The sequence below is a fragment of the Vigna unguiculata genome, chromosome 7 (assembly GCF_004118075.2).
Source record: "Vigna unguiculata cultivar IT97K-499-35 chromosome 7, ASM411807v1, whole genome shotgun sequence".
Lineage (NCBI taxonomy): Eukaryota > Viridiplantae > Streptophyta > Magnoliopsida > Fabales > Fabaceae > Vigna > Vigna unguiculata.
The window spans coordinates 31,809-50,578 of NC_040285.1; the positions used below are offsets into that span (position 1 = coordinate 31,809).

At 33.6% G+C, this 18,770-nt stretch overlaps 2 protein-coding genes across 2 annotated transcripts; one reads left to right on the forward strand and one right to left on the reverse strand.

The window, feature by feature from the left end:
* Positions 1-449: 449 nt before the first annotated feature.
* On the reverse strand, positions 450-6,817 carry LOC114190888 (methylenetetrahydrofolate reductase 2-like). The gene is made up of 12 exons (XM_028079959.1): positions 6,639-6,817; positions 5,920-6,342; positions 5,229-5,289; positions 5,037-5,119; positions 4,550-4,723; positions 3,961-4,134; positions 3,771-3,871; positions 3,573-3,684; positions 2,825-2,905; positions 2,557-2,734; positions 935-1,269; positions 450-831 (listed from the first exon to the last, which is right to left on the reverse strand). Exons 2-12 carry the CDS (start codon positions 6,322-6,324, stop codon positions 748-750), a joined length of 1,788 nt encoding a protein of 595 aa, XP_027935760.1. The 5' UTR covers positions 6,325-6,342; positions 6,639-6,817; the 3' UTR covers positions 450-747.
* A 3,182-nt stretch (positions 6,818-9,999) lies between these two features.
* On the forward strand, positions 10,000-17,976 carry LOC114191947 (protein BOLA4, chloroplastic/mitochondrial). Its single transcript, XM_028081421.1, has 4 exons — positions 10,000-10,423; positions 10,846-11,236; positions 11,328-11,395; positions 17,544-17,976. The coding sequence occupies exons 2-4, from the start codon at positions 10,970-10,972 to the stop codon at positions 17,707-17,709; spliced, it is 501 nt and encodes a 166-aa protein (XP_027937222.1). The 5' UTR covers positions 10,000-10,423; positions 10,846-10,969; the 3' UTR covers positions 17,710-17,976.
* The last annotated feature ends 794 nt before the right edge of the window (positions 17,977-18,770 follow it).

Sequence of the window (18,770 nt, forward strand, 5' to 3'; positions counted from 1 at the left end):
TTTTATCAAATCACTATTGTTTAAATTTAATCACTGTTTTTTAAAACTTTAATTATTTGTTATCAAATTGAAATAACTTAATTTTTGTTATTATAGAAACAATAAACACACTATTCTATACTGGTTTTAGACTCTTTATGCTTGACGTTAAGTTAAATTAAAAAAAATCAATCTAATAAAAGTGAAAATAATACTGAATTAATACTGAAAAACTGATTAATACATTAATCATATTAATCTGCCTTGCCTTTTATGTAATTTTTTTCTTTTTTTGTTAATTTATTTTACTTAATTTTCACATTGGATTCTAAATTTTCCTAATAGACAGCCGATGCAGATGCTAAAGCGAGGATATCAACTAATTAGCAATTGGAATACATCTAGTGTCAACATAGGACAACGAGGTTGTCGAAAACAAAGAAATAGGGGAAAATATAAAAGGCACGACGAGACTCTAAACTTTTATTTTCGCAGTTCATTCATGTAAATATTTTAGGAAACAGGAATTCGGTCGTATACAACCATCAAATTCAGAGGACGGAGTAAGTTCTCCTCAAGTCTACGTACAGGTTACTCCTGCCACTATGAAAAATGACAAAAACAAAGACGCATGGGACACAAATATACCCCAAAAATAATTTGCCACTTCAACCATGTCTTATCATCATATTGAGAAGAAGAAAAAAAAGGAAAAGAACTTGACAACCAAGTAACATTAGTAAAGAACGAATAAATAAGAAGCTCGCGTCAGAAATCTGCAAAGGCCGCAAAAAGATCACCATTGATGTAATCGTTGTCCACCAAACTGACCAAAAAGTAGCTTCCACCCACCTGTGACACAAAGAATTATCAAAGCTGCATGTAGCTGAAAACAAAAACACGGCACTGCCATCAAATACACATGTTTTACAGGACCATAGCCTTATGAACTAACCTCTTCAACAAATTTCCTGGATGCATCACCCTCAGGGTACAAGCTGGCCCATCCTCTTGACCAAATTTCAAATGCCTCATCCTTCCATACATTGAAACTGACAGGATCTACAATGGTCGGTTGTTTTATCTCCTTAGCTGGGAAGACACCCCATGTCACAGCATTAACATCAGTTTGACCCACATTAGATTTCCAGCATCCTTCTTTATTCACGGCCATATAAGTCAAAAAGGTTCGATCCTTGCATTTATCAACAAGTGTATCCAGCTTTTCCTTGGAGCAGAAGAACTCTACATATGCCTTCTGATAAACATACCCACCAGGTCCACCCCAGCCTAAGCCATATATCAAAAACAAAGGATTCAGTGTATGTTTATCGTAAACCCACAAATACGGACAAGATATCAATACCCTCAGTCATAAAATGCACTGGATATTCTGCTCAGAAAATCTCAATATATGTTCTGCATCCCTATTTTGTTTTCAGTATTCTGTTCAATCTTCCTTTTTAATTTTACAAGTATAGATAACCCTTCCCGTCATCTGGCCGTAGTAAGTTCAGTACTATTTCCTAATCGGCTTAACGTTAGTTTAGGATTCTAGGCTATAAACAATTTAAAGTAATCAATAAAACACTAGACCACTGTATCTGTAATAATGTAAATTTTACGAACAAAAATCATAGTAAACACCAGATTCGACATAATGTAACTTTTACTAACAAAAAATAAGGAAAATAAATTAGAAATATAACATAACTACAGTTCCCCATGTGTAGTCACATTCCCAATTGTGGCACCATACTAGTTATCCATTAGCAACACCATCAGATTTAGCAAACCAACAAGAAACATGAAAAAGAAAATACTAGGAAATTAAAAGGAAAAACAGATCTGCAGAGACAAAAATAAGAAATTAAAAAGGCTGGATTCTATGCTTTGAATTTACATTTGCTTCTATAGAATTTCCCTATTTAATCCAATCACAAGCTTCAATATTCAGGTAATTAATAAAGACAGGACAGAAATCAGACAGCCAGTGCTAAAAGTTAACATTCCTACTTATCCTTGTTGAAAATTTGAACCAAAGATTACCTACTGGAAGACCGTGTTCAAAGGGTAATCAACCTAACTGTTAGTAGCCTCTTTGACAACTAGTAAACAAATGATAGAAATAGCAAAAGGTATCAAAGTATTGGGGAAGGAAATGAGCCTTACTCAACCCTAATGGAATAGGATGTGCAATTCTTGTAGGGAATATTTTGGCAATATAAGCTAGACATCTTGGCATACTCCCATATCCCAGAACTGGCCATGTGCAGGTAACCTAACACCAAGACTTTAGGCTCTGAACCCCCATAAACTAGCTAAAAGGTAGATGGTTGTCAAAATCTTGTTGTAGCGAGTACTCTAATCATATCTCTAACAAATGTGGGATATCTTTGTAATATATACAAGTTAGGACAGAAAGGGGAAAGGTTGGCATACATTTGACCATAACCATGTAGTCGTTTGAGCTTCCATCCTGAACCTCTAGAAATGTTCAACTATCTAACTTCAATCAGAAAGTTAGTCATCTTTCTATATCATGCATAAATAAAAATAAACTTCTTTTACACCTACCTACAGTGGGAGAATCCGACTTTTCCCCATTAACAGCTGGCTGGCTATTGATTGTGAGGAAGCCCTTTGCGTTAATCCTCTCCAGCTGCTCATTGATGATCTTTGTCTCTGGCTGAAGACCATCTAATTCTGACCAAGGGTTGGTTCTCAACTTTCCAATGCAGTACATTCTAAACCTCTGGTATATAACAAAGGGGGTAAATTTAGATGATGTTTAAGTGTTAGCAAGATTATTCTAGCAATGTTCGAAGTGAAAAAATAACTCCACCTCATATATATCTTCAACGCTTTTCAAGGGAACTACCCATTCTTCAATAAGCTTCTTGTCCCGTGCACGAGGTCGCATGAACTACAAGAAAATAACGATGAATTCTAGCCCTAGCAAATAACAAGACATGTAGTTTTCACACTTCTGCTTCTGCCTTGTAATATGACCTTTCTATTCATTTTTTTTTTCAAAACAAGGATTTTATACAGCATCATAATCACACACAACAACATATGCTACACAAACCCTTGATTTCCAATGTAGGGCAACTAATATAATTCACATGAAATCCAAGGTTTCAAATTGCAATTTACACTACAACCATAATTGTAGCCACAATATTGTGGTTTTGGAGGTTACCACAACGGCATCAGAATCATAGTTGTGATTGCATCAACTACATTTGTCAACAATTTTCCACATTTCAATATCAACACAATTGTGACCAGAATTCAAAACCTCGACCTTAACCTATTCATAATAGAGAAGTATGCAAAGAGCCAATGTTTCTTAAAGGACTATTCTTATTAGATCCATCACTGCAGTATGTTTCACATTTGGATTGATGCTTTGCACTTTTAGTTTCTCCACAAAGTAATAATAAAATTTAATTTTAGATAAATGGTCTACTGTTAAACAATCGATTTTGATCTACTGATAGTGTTGAGACCATTTTATCCTTTGGGAAAGAAAATAAAAGCGTTAAATAATATACATAAAAATAAAATCAATAAGTAACCGTGTGCACCTGATAATCAGTTAATGCACCATATGATGGGTTACAGGAATCACCCCAACGCCCATGTGGGTATTGATCCCATCCTATGGTTCGTGATATGTAGCTTTTTGGACGATTTGCCCTATAATAGTTGTACAAGGAAAGTAAGAAATCCTTCATACAGATTCACTCATATTATGGAACACGACAATTGCAAAGGTAACATACCAAAAGATTGGACGGACATCTTCTTTAACACGGAAAACATTGGTGGGACGTCTCCATGGTAAGGATCTAGAAATCTTGGACTCTTCAATTAAGCCAAGGTTCTGCCAGAAAAAACATTAATATCAACTTTCAATCAACTTAAGTCTTCCAAAAATAACAAATGTACACATCACAGGCCATACGAGCCAACCATTAGTATTGCTAATGCTGATTTCTCCATATTTAGTGTATAAAGATGCAACGTCTTAATTCCATGAGATAAAATCTTTTTGCACATTTCAGTTCCCAAGTGAACTCCATAAGACTTGACAGCTTCTTCATTGTCCTTGATAGGCTCTAAAGCAGACATAATGTCAGCTGGTATCTAGATTATGTCATTGAAAATAAAACAATGTATTAGAGTCCATGGCACCTAAGTAATATAACAAATTGGTAAAAAGTGACAAGTACACGAATACTAAGTAACAAAGACATATTATGTGAAAACATTTTATCTAACATTCATCCCTAGTATTAGTTAAATATGTTCACTCGTCCAACACAACAATCTAGTACGGGATCAATCATTACTGCCAATGTATATTCAGGTTTATTTTTTATTAATATTCTGAAAGCACGACTGATATTTTCTTCCAGTATACTATACATGTATAAAGAGAGATCAATATTTAACATTCAAGTGCCTTTTTATTCTTTCTTTAGACCCCATCCAGCAACGTTCTTGAGATTTTTAAACATTTCCCATACTTAATACTTGGTCTACACACAAAAAATCTTACCTTTGTTTTACAAAACCCAGTCATGCGGAGAAAGCCCTTGTAATTATTAATGGGCATAATGCCAGGTACGATAGGACAAGTTATTCCAATTTGGCGACAGTCATTCACAAATTTAAGGAATGTATCCGTATCATAAAATAACTGGGTGACAATGACATCTGCTCCTGCATCGACCTGTAAAAAAAACATGAACTCAGATTAGGAGGCCCAAAAAAGAGGCAGACAGATCAACAAAAAATACCTAGCAAAAGAATCCTTCACCACTGCCTATCCCTCACTTGCTACTTTTCATTTTCATTTAGAAGAAGAATAGCCAAGTTTATCCAAGAATGCAGCATTTCTCTTAGGTATTTTTTTTTTCTTTTTGCCCTTCTTGTTTAAGAAAGAGTCATAGATTAAAGAACTCCTTAAATTATGTTCTAGACTGATAAAAAAGAAAAAAAAAATTAACACATAAAATGGGTAGATTCTATTTCAACGACTAGACCTTGCTCTTCAGGTATTCAAGATCTTTTAGATAACCTTCTGCTGTAGCCAACCCATCACTTCCTATAACATCCGGATGTGCCTCTGAAGAGAAAGACTATAGATTTTAAGAGAAAATGATGGCAGGAAAAGGACCAGAAAAGCGCTTAACAGAATGAGATAATGAAGTTGAAAATAATGAAAAGTGTGTAACCTGGATAACCGGCGACAGTAATGCCAAAGTAGTCACCATATTTAGCTCTGATATGTTTCACCTACAAAAACATTAGCATCCACAAAATCAGCACTCAAGACCAGACAAACTGAACTAGCAGGATCAACAGCTAGTATCAAATTTAATGAAACTAAGCCCACAGCTTTATCATCACTAAGAATGCAGTATAATATTCCAGAACTCATTAACGATGGATTTAAAAAGTTTCATTCTTTGTATTTTCAGCCAGTGCAGAGTATCCAGGTGCTATGCCGATAACAAATTTCCATCAAGGAACATGACTGACCCACCTTTAGTGGGGTCTCCCCTCCCAAACACATGTTTTTCCATCCACAAGACTTTAATCCAAATCTAGTTCAAAAGAAGCAAGCCAATTCCACTCCAACAAACAACTTGTTGGTCCAGCAGATCTCATATAGAATAACAAATGAGACACTGACAGGTTATAAGAGAGGAGTCGGTCTGTGCAAAATCGAAATCTTTTTCTTAAAAAAAAGGGTTTCTACGAAAATAGCTATAAACCATCAAAGTCCTGCCAAATGGAGTCCAGAATTGGTAAAAGAGAGCCTGAGTGAGGGTGATATGGTTCTGTAACTATCCGAGCTGAGATTGGCAAAAATAGAATGAATTATATAAATATGAGGAAATTGGAGGCGAAAGAAATTGGTACCAGGTCGCGTGCACAGGCAAAGCCGCCTTCAACCTGCACAAATTTGTCCTGGCCATGTGGGGGGTCACCTCGAAGAGCAAGCACATTCTGGAGGCCATTGGACTTGATGGTCTGGAGAGCATGGTCTATCTTCTCAACAGGCATGTTAGTGCAGGTGAGGTGCATCATGGTCTCCACACAGACAATGTTCTGCATCCTGTTGGCAATTTCCAATGTTAGATCAGCAGTGGTTCCACCCGCACCCCAGGTGATATCACAAAACGAGGGATTGTGAGCCACCATGCGGTCCATCCTCTCAAACAAATTGTCCACACCATCCTCAGTCTTGGGCGGGAAGAACTCAAACGAGAACACCACCCTGTTTGGATCAGCTGCGGCCGCGCGTATTTTCTCTATGATCTTCATTTTCTACCTTTTTTATAGCTAAGACCAGGCCAAACAAAGCAGTAAGTAGATCAGATCAGCTAGATCCAACAACAGTCGATCGGAAAAAAAAAATAAGAGATTGATTATTCATACAACAACATTTTACAGCTCCATCTCTCGCCGTCACATCATTTCACATTTAGTTGTAAAATTCGGGTGTGTAATTGTAAAGAAATGAATAGATACGAGTCATGGAAAGCAAAATCCTGAGCCGAATTATGAACATTTTATAATAATAGCATCAAGAAGGAAAGGGAAGGAAAAGTTGAAAGGAACGAGAGCAATAGTCGTACCTTGTGGTGTGAGGTGAGGAAGGGAGAGATAGAGCAAGCGCGCAATGTGAGGAGTGGAAGTGTGGTTATAGTTATATATAGACGAACCGACACATAAACAAGGGTAGATCTGCTGCGAGAGACGTAGTTGGTGGCAACTGGCTACCGGGTACCGGGCCTTGTTCAAATTTTCTTCACATTTATGGGTGAGTGGGGACAACAAGTAATGCTATTATGTTTTTTTTCACATTTCTTCACAAAAACTTGGAGATATTCTTTTTCAACCTTTTATTCAAAATGGGTTCAGCTGCCACTGTCATTTCGAATAAATAAATAATATATATAATGTATTGCTGGGACAATTTTTCGATATATGATACATGTGAGCATTTATAAGATGTTGTCTCTTTTAAAAATAAACTATAATAAAATAAATTCAAAATTGAAAGTTCACTAAATAATTATTGTACTCATATTAAATAAATAAATATATATATATATATATATATATATATATGTCATAAAAAAGTTTTAACGACATTTCTAAACAAAATTTACCATTCACATATATACTAACAGTGTATAAAACAGATTACTAATTATATTAAAAGAAATCATTAAAGAAGGAAAGACGTGCAAAAGTAATAGATTTACAAGCAACAAAATAGTTATAATTTGATTTGTTTAAGAATAATAATTAAAATTTATTTTGAAGAGTAAAATAATAAATTAAAATATACTGTGAATTTTTTTTTCTTCCCTATGATTTGAAGGCGAGTCTTTTATTAAGTTATTTTGAAGAGTTTACAAAAATAATTTAAAGACATCTTCCAAATATTTTTTAGGATGGATTCTTTCAAATATTCTACAGATTACTTATAACATTAAATCAATTTAAATAATCTGTTATTAAAGTATTCTGAAAGGACCTTAATTTATCCCAGCATACTTGATAATAAAAACATAGCTCCTACCTTGTATTATTCTTAGTTATATCAAAGAAATCACATTCAATCCTCTTTTACCTATCCACAAAAGTTGTGCTACTTGGCTAATCTAGGCTAAAGTTTTAGAAAAACTAGTTAAAAGCTGAGAAATTAACGTTTATAAAAACCTATTAATAGATAACTATTAAATTACAAGTTCTTAAAAGAATATCTATTAAAATAATTGATAATATATAAAATGATAGAAACAAATATGTTGGTATAATATTTGAATATAAAATTTATTTGGAGTACATAATTGTTATCTTTAATTTTTTTTTATAATTTTTATTTATAGATCAATGCTTTAAATTGCATTTGTTTTCCTTAAATTATTATATTTTTAAATTGAATGTTCTACTATTCATCTTATAATATATATTAAAACATATCCAATGATAAAAAAATTATTTGAAACAAACAAGAAACTTTCAATTATGAAAAAAACTTGTTGAGTGGGCAGTTTCAATTTTACAAACATATAAACACTTGCAGTTCATAACGGATCGAAATAAGAAAATAAATGTTGGCAAAACTATAGGGTTTTATATATTAATTTAACCTATAAATTTTAACTCTAAAAATTTTAAACACAAGTTATACAAAGGATTAAATATATTTTTAATTAAAATTTATTTTTATTTGAAACTTAAGTATATTTTTTTTCAAACTTTAAAAATATATTGATATACTTATTTTAAACTAATTATATTGAATTTTTATTTTATCTGACAAACACATCTAATTGTGTGTTTTTTTAATGCCAACTAAAAACACATTTAATATATTAAAAAATTAATATAATTAAGTTAAAATAATTATGTCTTTCATTTTTTAAGTTTAAAAATTAAAATAAAAACAAAATTATAATCTCACGTGAAAATTCAACCTAAAAATATATTTACCTCTTACCTAAATTACTGTAGCAAACTTGCATTTACATTATTATTATTATTATTATTATTATTATTATTATTATTATTATTATTATTATTATTATTATATATTAGTTTGAGCTCAAGTGCTATTAATTCTCATATTCCTTTTTAATTTTATATAACTGCTGTGCTGCAGTTGGTGGCTTCGGTAGGTAAGGATTTGGTGGTGGACCAAATACTTGGGTGGTAGTTGGTGGAATTGGTATATTTGCGATGTCTTTTTAAAAATAGAGAAAAATAAAATATCCCTTATAGTTTTTACTCTTCTTCTTGAATATATTTTTGTTCACTTATAAACGTGTGACGAATCTTAATCGATATCTATTTAATTATTATTATTATTATTAATATTAATATACGGGTTTTTACTATCTCGTGTTTATTAAAAAATAATTAATATGTATTGATTAATTATTTTTATATTGAAAGTTAGAATAATTAAGTACATTAATTAAAATATAAATATTTATAATAAATTTATAAAGACAAAAATGTTTTTTTAAATTTTTAAATAATAACTTTTTTATACAAATAAATAACTTTGAAATTTATAAGGTCTTTACTAAAGTTAAAGAAGAAAAAGAAAGTAATTGATATGCTAAGAGTCTTTTTGGTGAAAATTTCAAATATGAAGGTTTAATATTTGAAAGTATGTTTTTAAGCTTTTGTGGAAAATAAAATAAATTCTTCAAAGTGATGAAATTATTACACTTTTTGTGGAAAAATTCTGCCTTTCTACTACTCTTTCCAATTAATTTTTTTTTTTTTTTAGAATATGCTTTATGAATGATAATTTGCTCATTGAATGGAGATAGTGGTAGAGATAAGAGCAACAATAAAAGAAATTTTGATTTGAATAATTACCTATAAGAGACAAGTTTTCTAGGAAATGATTGTTTAGGAATATTTGAGCATGATTTAAATTATGTTAATTTAAGCTTTTTTATGTTTAACTATATTTAATTTTAACAACATTAAAATATAATTATTTATTAATTATTTATGCTTTAACTTTTATTGATGAGTGTTAAATAAAATATTAACCACACATGTATAAAACTTATAGATATTTTTATTCTTTAAATAAAATAAAATTGTATTAATAATTATTAACTCAGATTTCATTTAATATCACATCTAGCTATGTATTTTTGTAAGACTAAATGTGTATTAATTATCTTAACCAATTTTTTTATGTGACACCGTCCAAATCACTAACGAAACACTGTACAAATAGTACTATTTGTATTACATTTAATTGTGGAATTGTGGTGTATTACATGTACAGTAGAGCTGGAGTAATTAGCTCATACCCATTATTACCATCTTCATCTTCATCGTCAAAATCCCAGCTCAAATCATCTTCCTCATTTCCGAAAATTGCACTCTTCACGAGCTTAGTTCTCGCATCCTCGACCTTCAGCTTATGAAGCTTATAAAAATATCTGGTCTAGAAACTCTCGTGACTAGTCCTACTAGGTACAACCTTCTCATAAATTTTCTCAACAACCTCATTCTCTTCAAACAAATCCCTAATATCCTCCTCCTTCTTGTCTAACTCAAACCCTGATTTTCGGTCACTAAAATTTTCTAAATCCTCAAGGTCCTCTAAATAGTATTCACATATACCATTTCAAATCCAAACCCCGATAACTACTACCACCACACAACAATTCTTGCCAGCATTGCTATTGTTACTGTCATAATTGATCGAATCGAATGAATCAAAATCAGAGGCTAAAAACGAGTCCTTACCGTGAGAGATAATCAGTGTCGTCGAATTCCAAACGGTGATGTCGATCGATGTCGTCAATGGCTTGGCCAACGAACTCGAGCGACTCCTGCACCAACGTCGAGTACGCCAGAAGGTCCTTAACGACATGTGAGGCAGCTTCGCGGATCACTGTTGTCTCCTTCCTTAGCCTGCATAATCCCTAATTGCAATGTTTGCTCCCAATTTTTTAATTTGAATCTAATTACTTAAAAGTCTATTATCGTTTAAGATTATATCATTCCAAAGCCCTTCACCCTTTCTCCATCTCCCCTTTATGTATTTGGTCTGCCTTTATACATTTTTAAAATAAAATTAAATAAAATATGTAAAATATAATATTAATTTAATTTAATTTAATAAAATATATATTAAATTTTATTTTAATCAAATTTAATCTAATAAAATATAAAATTTTAATTTTCTACGAATAATGTTTATCTACCTATATTTATTTATGACATGTATTAAATCATATTTCATTATTAACATTATTTACTAATAATACCCATTTAAAATATTGAACATGTAAGCATGGATATTTTTGCATCATCCTGGTAGAGAGGAAAGGAAGGGCACCGCCGCGTGGTTTATCTATCCCCATCCATTTCCAAGAAGAAGAAAACCAGCGCAGAGGAGATTGGAGATAGCATAAAGATGCGATCTCTGGTGTTCTCGCTCTCAGCCAACACCAACTTTCTGCGCCAAGCTCTTCCTCTTCTCGTTAAACCCTACAAAACCATTCTCTCTCCCACTGCTCTCACCTCCACATCTGGTTCACAATCCCTCCTTTGCAATACTCCACTTCTTGCACCCTTCAACCTATTCCCCACCAGTCCTCTTCGCAACTTCACTTCACGCGCCACCCATGTCAACGACGCTGGCTCCGTCGACTTGCCTCTTATTCAGTCCATGCAGAACAAGGTATTCTTTCCCACGCATAACAACCTATTCAGTCCATACAGAACAATATTTTCTTACACATCTTTTATTAAATGTCAATTTTCCCCAACAGATAAAGGAACAACTCAATGCAGAATCTGTCACCGTGAAGGATGCTTATGGCGATGGTCGGCATGTTAGGTGAGATTTCCTTTTAACCGATGAGTTGAAATTTTGTGTCTTAGAATTTAATTTAGTCTTTTAATTAAAGATTTTTTGGCAGGGATTAGATATCCTCTAAAACATAGAAACTGAAATGCAACGAAGTGCTTAAGAGCCTCAAAAGGCAATAAACTAGTAAACCTCCCTAATCCTTATCAGAAATGCAACTCTTAAAATAGACCATGAGCTGAACACCAGAGAAAGTCCACAGACTGGATAACACAACATATATTGTTGCAAACAAAAATCCCTTAAGAAGTATACACTTTGCTCCTCTCACTAACACCCCAGAATGGTCTTGACTATTGAGCTGTACTCCCAGGCCTATTGGCGGATGCCTTCATTTTCATGACTAAACTACACAAATATTTCTTGTTGAGTTGCATCACGAGTTGGGTAAGGTTCAAATTTAAATATAACTATACCAGCAACCTTGTATCGGTCAACATCAGAATACCTAACAATTTGAGTTTTTCTTTTTTCTTTGTAAATAAGGTTTTGTCAAAAGCATTCTTAATATATGTTTGGATCCACATATCTGCATTCCTATGGTCTTAACAGGGAAAGTTTAAAAGTTTATAAAGGCAGTGTGAAAATGAGTCACAAAGAGATAACATAGCTTACCAACTAACTTTAAGGATCTCCCAAGGTCTAAATACAACTCTCCTCGGTTAGGTACAAGTTTAATACTTGGATCCATTGGTGTCTATTAGCTTAGCTTCTAACATTCCCGTTGTTCTAAAATATCTCGAGCATATTTGCTCTGCGATATGACCAAAACACCTTGGACTGAACAACTTTAATACCAAGGAAGTATTGCAATTGACGAGGTTCTTTTATCTGGGAATGTTAAGCAAGACATTGTTTCAGATCTTTATCATTATTTGTGATAACACTTAAGATTAATAATAAAGAAAATATATTTTAGAGGGCTTGAATATGTTGGGTTTTTAATAAACTTAAATGTATTAACCATTATAAACTAACCGTTGTGAGTGGTTAATGCACTAGCCGTTGGAGTCTAGGTAGTTAATGAGTTAGCCGTTTATAGCCGTTTACAGTCGTTTATAGTCGTTGGGAGTACAATGGTAAGGAAATGTGGGTCTATAAATATATTATGTATTGTATGAATAAACAACAAGAGGTGAATAAAGTTTTTTCACAAGATTATAGAGTTGTTGTCTAACAAAGTGCTAACAAAGTGGTATCAGAGCCAGTTAGCTTGAGTGTTTGAGTGAAAAAAAGAGAGCTAGAGAGCTTGAGTGCTTGAAAAAAAGAGCTAAGTGTTTGAGAAAAAAGAGAGTGAGATGGCTAGTCTTACAAACAGTATTTCCCTGCCCAAGTTGACAAAGGCTGTCAACTATGACAATTGGAGTCTCAAAATGAAGGCCCTTCTTGGATCCCAAGAAAATTGGGAGGTGGTTGAAGATGATTTCGATGAACCAGCCAACACTACAGGTTGGTCAAATGCCCAGTTGAAAGTGCTGAAAGACGCACGTGTGAAGGACAAGGCAGCTTTGTACATCCTGTACCAAGCTGTGGACGAGTCTGGCTTTGAGAAGATTGCAAGTGCTAAATCTTCAAAAGAAGCGTGGGATATTTTGGAGAAGGCGTATAAGGGAGATGACCGAGTGAAGCAGGTGCGACTTCAAACACTTAGAGGCAAATTGGAGAGCATGAAGATGAAGGAGACAGAAGGAGTAGCCGAGTACATTACTCAGGTTGAAACTGTGGGAATCAACTTAGTAGAAATGGAGAGACGTTGCCCGCTAGCCGAGTTGTGGAAAAGATTTTGAGGTCTCTAACGGATGACTTTGAGAACGTGGTGTACGCGATTGAAGAGTCCAAGGACTTGTCAATGCTCACGGTTGAAGAGCTTGCCGGGTCCCTTGAGGCGCATGAGCAGAAGAAGAAGAAGAAGGTTGAGCCACTTGATCAATTACTCCAAACGAAGATGTCAATTAAAGATGAGAAAGCTTAGAACACTCAAGATAGAGGACGATATCGAGGAGGTATAAGAAGTGGTCTTGGTGGTAGAAGTCGAGGACAAGAAGAGAAAGAACAATCCGGTCAACAAAATTGGCACGGAAGAGGACGAGGTCCATGGAGAGGAGGTCAATCAAGCAACTCAAATGTTGAGTGCTTTAAGTGTGGCAATAATGGCCATTATGCAAAGGACTGTTACTCAGGCAAGTGTTTCAATTGTGGTAAGTCTGGACATTTTGCCAAAGATTGTAAATCTGAAAGTATAAAGGAAGAGACGATCAACCTCACAAAAGATGTTGAAGAAGAAGCAACATTGTTGATGATGGCGCGTAGCTCGGGAGCCGAGCATAAGCAAGTGGTGAACTCGACAAGAAGACCGAGTAGCATGGAGAATTCAACAAGAAGGCTGAGTATAGTTGATAACTCGACAAAACAGTCGAGTAGCATGGATAGGTCAGCAAGACAATCGAGTAGGTTGCATAGGCTGGTGAGACATGTAGATAACCCAAACAGGGTGGTGGAGCGTGTAGATACCCCAGACAACATGGTGGATCATGAGACCAACTCGGTTAACTTGATGGAACGCCTACATAGCTCGATAAGTTGGTGGAGCAAGTGGATTACTCAGATATCTCGGTGGAGCATGTGAAAAGCTTGAGTAGCTCAGAATTTGAAAAAGAAAAGCTTCTAACCCAAAGGTTAGAGATTGCAAAAGGAGACTTGCAACAGAGTATTGAAAAGGAGGTTAGAGACAATTTAATTCTACAAGAAAGCGTAGAGGGAAGGAAACAAGCTTTGCAAAAGCGGCACTTGGAATTTGAAGAAGATGTTTCAAGTTTGCAAGAACAATTACAAGTTGAGAAGGATCTGAGAGTTGCACTGGAGGTGCAAGATGAGAAGTGGCTACTTGAAAAGGATGAGGAGATTGAGCACAACAATACGTGGGTGTGGTATGATCTTTCAAAAGGAAATCGGCCTATTGATAAGAATTCAGTTAATGACAAGTCGGCCACAAAGACAAAGAACCCAATGAGTAACAAGTCGGTCAAAGAGAAGAACAAGTTTGCCAGTAAGGATGCAAAAACTGAGAGAGCAGAGAACAAGTTAGTCACAGGGAAAGCGAAGTACAAGTCGATCATAGATAAAGTGAAAGGGAAGTCAGTCATGAAGAAAGCAAAGAACTTAACTATTCATGAAAGGGACAAGCATAGTGTGAGAAGAGTTATTGCACGTTGGAAGCCGTGATGAAGAATAAAGGAACAAAGATGGAGAATAAAAGAAACATTTAAGTTTAAGGGGGAGTTTTGTTGGGTTTTTAATAAACTTAAATGTATTAACCACTATAAACTAGCTGTTGTGAGTGGTTAATGCACTAGCCGTTGGAGTCTAGGTAGTTAATGAGTTAGCCGTTTATAGCTGTTTATAGTCGTTGGGAGTACAATGGTAAGGAAATGTGGGTCTATAAATATATTATGTATTGTATGAATAAACAACAACAAGAGGTGAATAAAGTTTTTTCACAAGATTATAGAGTTGTTGTCTAACAAAGTGTTAACAAAATACACCTCTCTTATGATCTCATATTTATAATTATAGAATTTTGATACAATGAGAAGAGTACAAACCAAAGGTCCGAACTAGAAACTTAGGTACAAAACTGGGTACAACTCATAGGTACAAAAGGTAGTAGTTTCCAATACAACTACTTTCTACCCGAATTTAATATTTATTCTAACAATGTCAATGTCATTCACATGTGTGTGGAACCAAATACACATGGGGAAGATTGTATACAAGGGAACGAGGATGTAGTTTTTGCTATCAACGACTCCATTTTGAGGAGTATGAAGACATCAAGTTTGATGAAGCATATCATTGGATGCCATGGACGGTTGGAATTGGCGAGACAAGTAGTCACTATGAAAAACACATATGGATGTATCTAATTATGTTTTATTTCATTAGAAAATGTTTGCTAGATAGGAATCAACTCTAGTTGATTTTTAACTAACCAAATTGAACTGTATTTAGAATAATCATTAATAAAAGACACATAATATTACTTACATTAAATGGACATTATTACTTCATCAAATGTACATAACATTACTTACATTAAATAGACATTATTACTTTATCAAATGGTGGTTGATTAGCGCCTTTTTTTTTCTGCAATACAAACAATTTCTTGATTGAAAGGCAAGTAACTTAATAGAAAGATAAGAATGAATATATATATATATATATATATATATATATATATATGTATATATATATATATATGTATATGTGTACAATAATAATAATTATCCATTGTTAGCATTCATTTGTTGGTTGTTGCTACAAAGTCAATAGTGGTAGTAAGATGGGATTTATGGCCCAACCAGTGTTATCAAATTTCGGCCATAGCAGCGCCATGGTGGAAATCGGCGACGGCGGCTGCTTTGTGCATATCGGCTGACGAATGCGAAGCGGCGATGGCGGGAAAAAACGGAGTGGAGAAAGGAGAAGATGAAGAGAGACCACCGGGAGAAGAAACTCAGCAGCGGCAGCGCAACATTCTTGGAGAAGAGAAACCTAATCAGCTAGGATATATTTATTCTTTAAGGTTTAAAACACATGGATTGGGTCAGGTCCAATAACATCTAATTTAACCTAAGAGGCACACCTGGGCAGCAAACAGGTTTAACCACATGGTAAAAAAGATTTAAAACACATGGTAAAGAAGTAGATCAGGCCCAATAAAATTCAATTTAACCTCATATACACACAATAACCCTCTCTCTCATTCTTCTTCTGCCTCCTCTACCCTTGTTGTTATTGTCACACATTCAATGATCAGGACAACTTAAGAACATCCCACAAAATACACCTATTTTGCATTATAATTATATTTCCGCCATAACCCAATATTGATATCCGATATAACTTTATAAAGGAATTTTAGATATCTGATATTTTCCGTTATCTGATATTATCCATCGATAACACTGGCCTAACCTCTTGAACCATAACCTAATTCAAGTGAAATAAATAGATAACAAAATTTCTCATTCTATTTTGTTTTCTTATGAACCTTTTCATCCTTTACCTCTTAAAGTTTTTGGGTCTACATATTTTTGTTCATAATTTTAGTCCTGGTTTTAGTACATTATTTCCTAGGTCACACAAATGTGTCTTTTAGGATTCACTAGATCACAAAAAGATTATAAGTGCTTCTCTCTTTTTAACCGTTATTTTATCTCAGCAGATGCCACATTCAATAAATCTTCTCTTTACAAAGTCTCCTTCGTGTGTGTCTCTGTTTACCATGGTCAATATTCCTGTTAGTATAACTCATTACCCGTTCAAGCAATGGCTCAAGAAATATGTCAAACTTTTATGACTGAATATTATATTGGAAGACATGAAGATAGATTGGGATGAACCTATAAGGTTATATTATGATATTTAATTTGCGATTAGTATAATTCATTACCTTGTGCAACATGATAGAAGTAAATGTATTGAGGTAGTCAAACACTTTATCAAGGAAAAGCTAGACAGTGGCTTGATTAACACTCCATGTGTGTCCACTCAAAATAACCCTGTAGACATACTTACCAAAGGGCTGAACCGAAAGAATTATTGTGCTAAGTTAGGAATGAAGAACACTTACTCACCAACTTGGAGGAGTGGGGGAGTGTCAAAATTGTGGTGCTCATTGTGTATTTTGGGAAGTTTTTTATGGAGTATATAATTGGTTTAGTACTACAACTTACAAGTATTGACATCTTTCATTTTTAATACAATAAGAAAAAAAATTACATTCTTAGTACAATAACTTTAATTTTGTTAATTTTATTTGAACTTTGTTAATGGTTAAGATAACATGTTCGGCCTTTTATAATTGTCACTTGTGTTTGTTATAAGAATAATTAACGCTAATATGCAACTATGCTTGAAAGAACCACTAAAGATTTTAAATTTATAAAGCAGAAAACTAAACATAAAAGGTTCCTTTCAAGAATAATTGTATTTTAACATTAATTTTTCACTTAATAAAAACACATGACAATAATTTTTGTGCTATTAGCTGCTTTTGGGACTTTGATCACAGCTTGGGTGGGACATAACCCTAATATGTGGTGTGATGTTGCAGTATTGATGTGGTATCTACTGCCTTTGAGGGACAATCAGCCGTTAATAGGCAAAGGATGGTCTATAAAGCTATATGGGAGGAGCTTCAGAGTGTAGTCCATGCAGTTGATCAGATGACTACTAGCACTCCTGCTGAAGCAGCCGCACGAACTGACAGAGGATCATGAGAGCATACTTTGACTTCTTATTTACGCTCTTTATAGATTTTTGCATTGCTGTTTTCTAGGAATGAATTCCTAATTTTAAACTACCATTACAGTATTTCACATGCTACTGAACATCAGGTTTTCAATGCCACACATCCTTGGAGTTTCTACGTTAAATAATTTGGCAGTCAATTACTTGGCCAATCTTACTAGGTGAGGTCTTTTACATGGATTAAATTAAATAAAAATAATGCAATAAAACTCCATGGACAAACCTATTGACATCTAGATCCTTAAAAGTATTTGTCCATTCCTACTATCCTACATGATCTTATAATTAATTAGACGTGATTAAAATCTATGTACTTTCTTGCTATTATAAGTTCTTATTTTTTAAAAAGTTTCACTAAATATTGATATTATTCTCAATTATTGTATAGTTTTTCTCTATAATCATGATTATATATATTTCATCCATCTATATGAAAATATGATAGTTATTTAATAGACTTGGGTACACGTAATTAAGTTTGTGTAACAATTTTTTAATTTTATCGTAAAAAATTATTAAATCAATTTCTATATGTTAAATGTTATTGATTTAGTTCTGATTACCGTGTTACGGTCTCAGTTTAATTAGTATAAATGTTACCTATTTTAATTTGGTCACTAGGATCAAATTAAAAAGGCACCACCTATGTTGATACCACTGGGTCTTAACACTCCATTAAAACTTGGCAGTTTCATTCATAATAAGTATTTAAGTTATATTTGTTATTACTCTCAAGAATGGTTTACACAACATACATCTCACACAAACTCTATAAAAAGTGTTCGACCAGGAAATACTATTTTCACTTAAACATTCTCCCTATTTAAGTATTAGAGTCCCTATTTTTATTTAAGTATGAGTCTTTTGCTGTATCTTCCCTAGGACCTTACCCTTGACTTACAGGCGCAAAATCCAAACCTGATAAGAACATTTTACATTATGCTGAACAAAAAAAAACAAAAATTTACATATATAGAATTTAGTTAGCTTTTATATACAATGAACAATTAAATTTTGGAAAAACGTGAAG

What these genes read in the sequence shown, in the direction of transcription:
- LOC114191947 (XM_028081421.1), top strand. Translation starts at nt 10,970, where the DNA reads ATGCGATCTCTGGTGTTCTCGCTCTCAGCCAACACCAACTTTCTGCGC. An exon ending in TTCAGTCCATGCAGAACAAG is followed by an intron (nt 11,237 to 11,327) that starts GTATTCTTTCCC and finishes TTTCCCCAACAG; the next exon opens with ATAAAGGAACAACTCAATGC. An exon ending in GGCGATGGTCGGCATGTTAG is followed by an intron (nt 11,396 to 17,543) that starts GTGAGATTTCCT and finishes GTGATGTTGCAG; the next exon opens with TATTGATGTGGTATCTACTG.
- LOC114190888 (XM_028079959.1), bottom strand. Translation starts at nt 6,324, where the DNA reads ATGAAGATCATAGAGAAAATACGCGCGGCCGCAGCTGATCCAAACAGG. An exon ending in CTGGGTTTTGTAAAACAAAG is followed by an intron (nt 4,135 to 4,549) that starts GTAAGATTTTTT and finishes GACATAATCTAG; the next exon opens with ATACCAGCTGACATTATGTC. An exon ending in CCAGGAAATTTGTTGAAGAG is followed by an intron (nt 832 to 934) that starts GTTAGTTCATAA and finishes TTTGTGTCACAG; the next exon opens with GTGGGTGGAAGCTACTTTTT.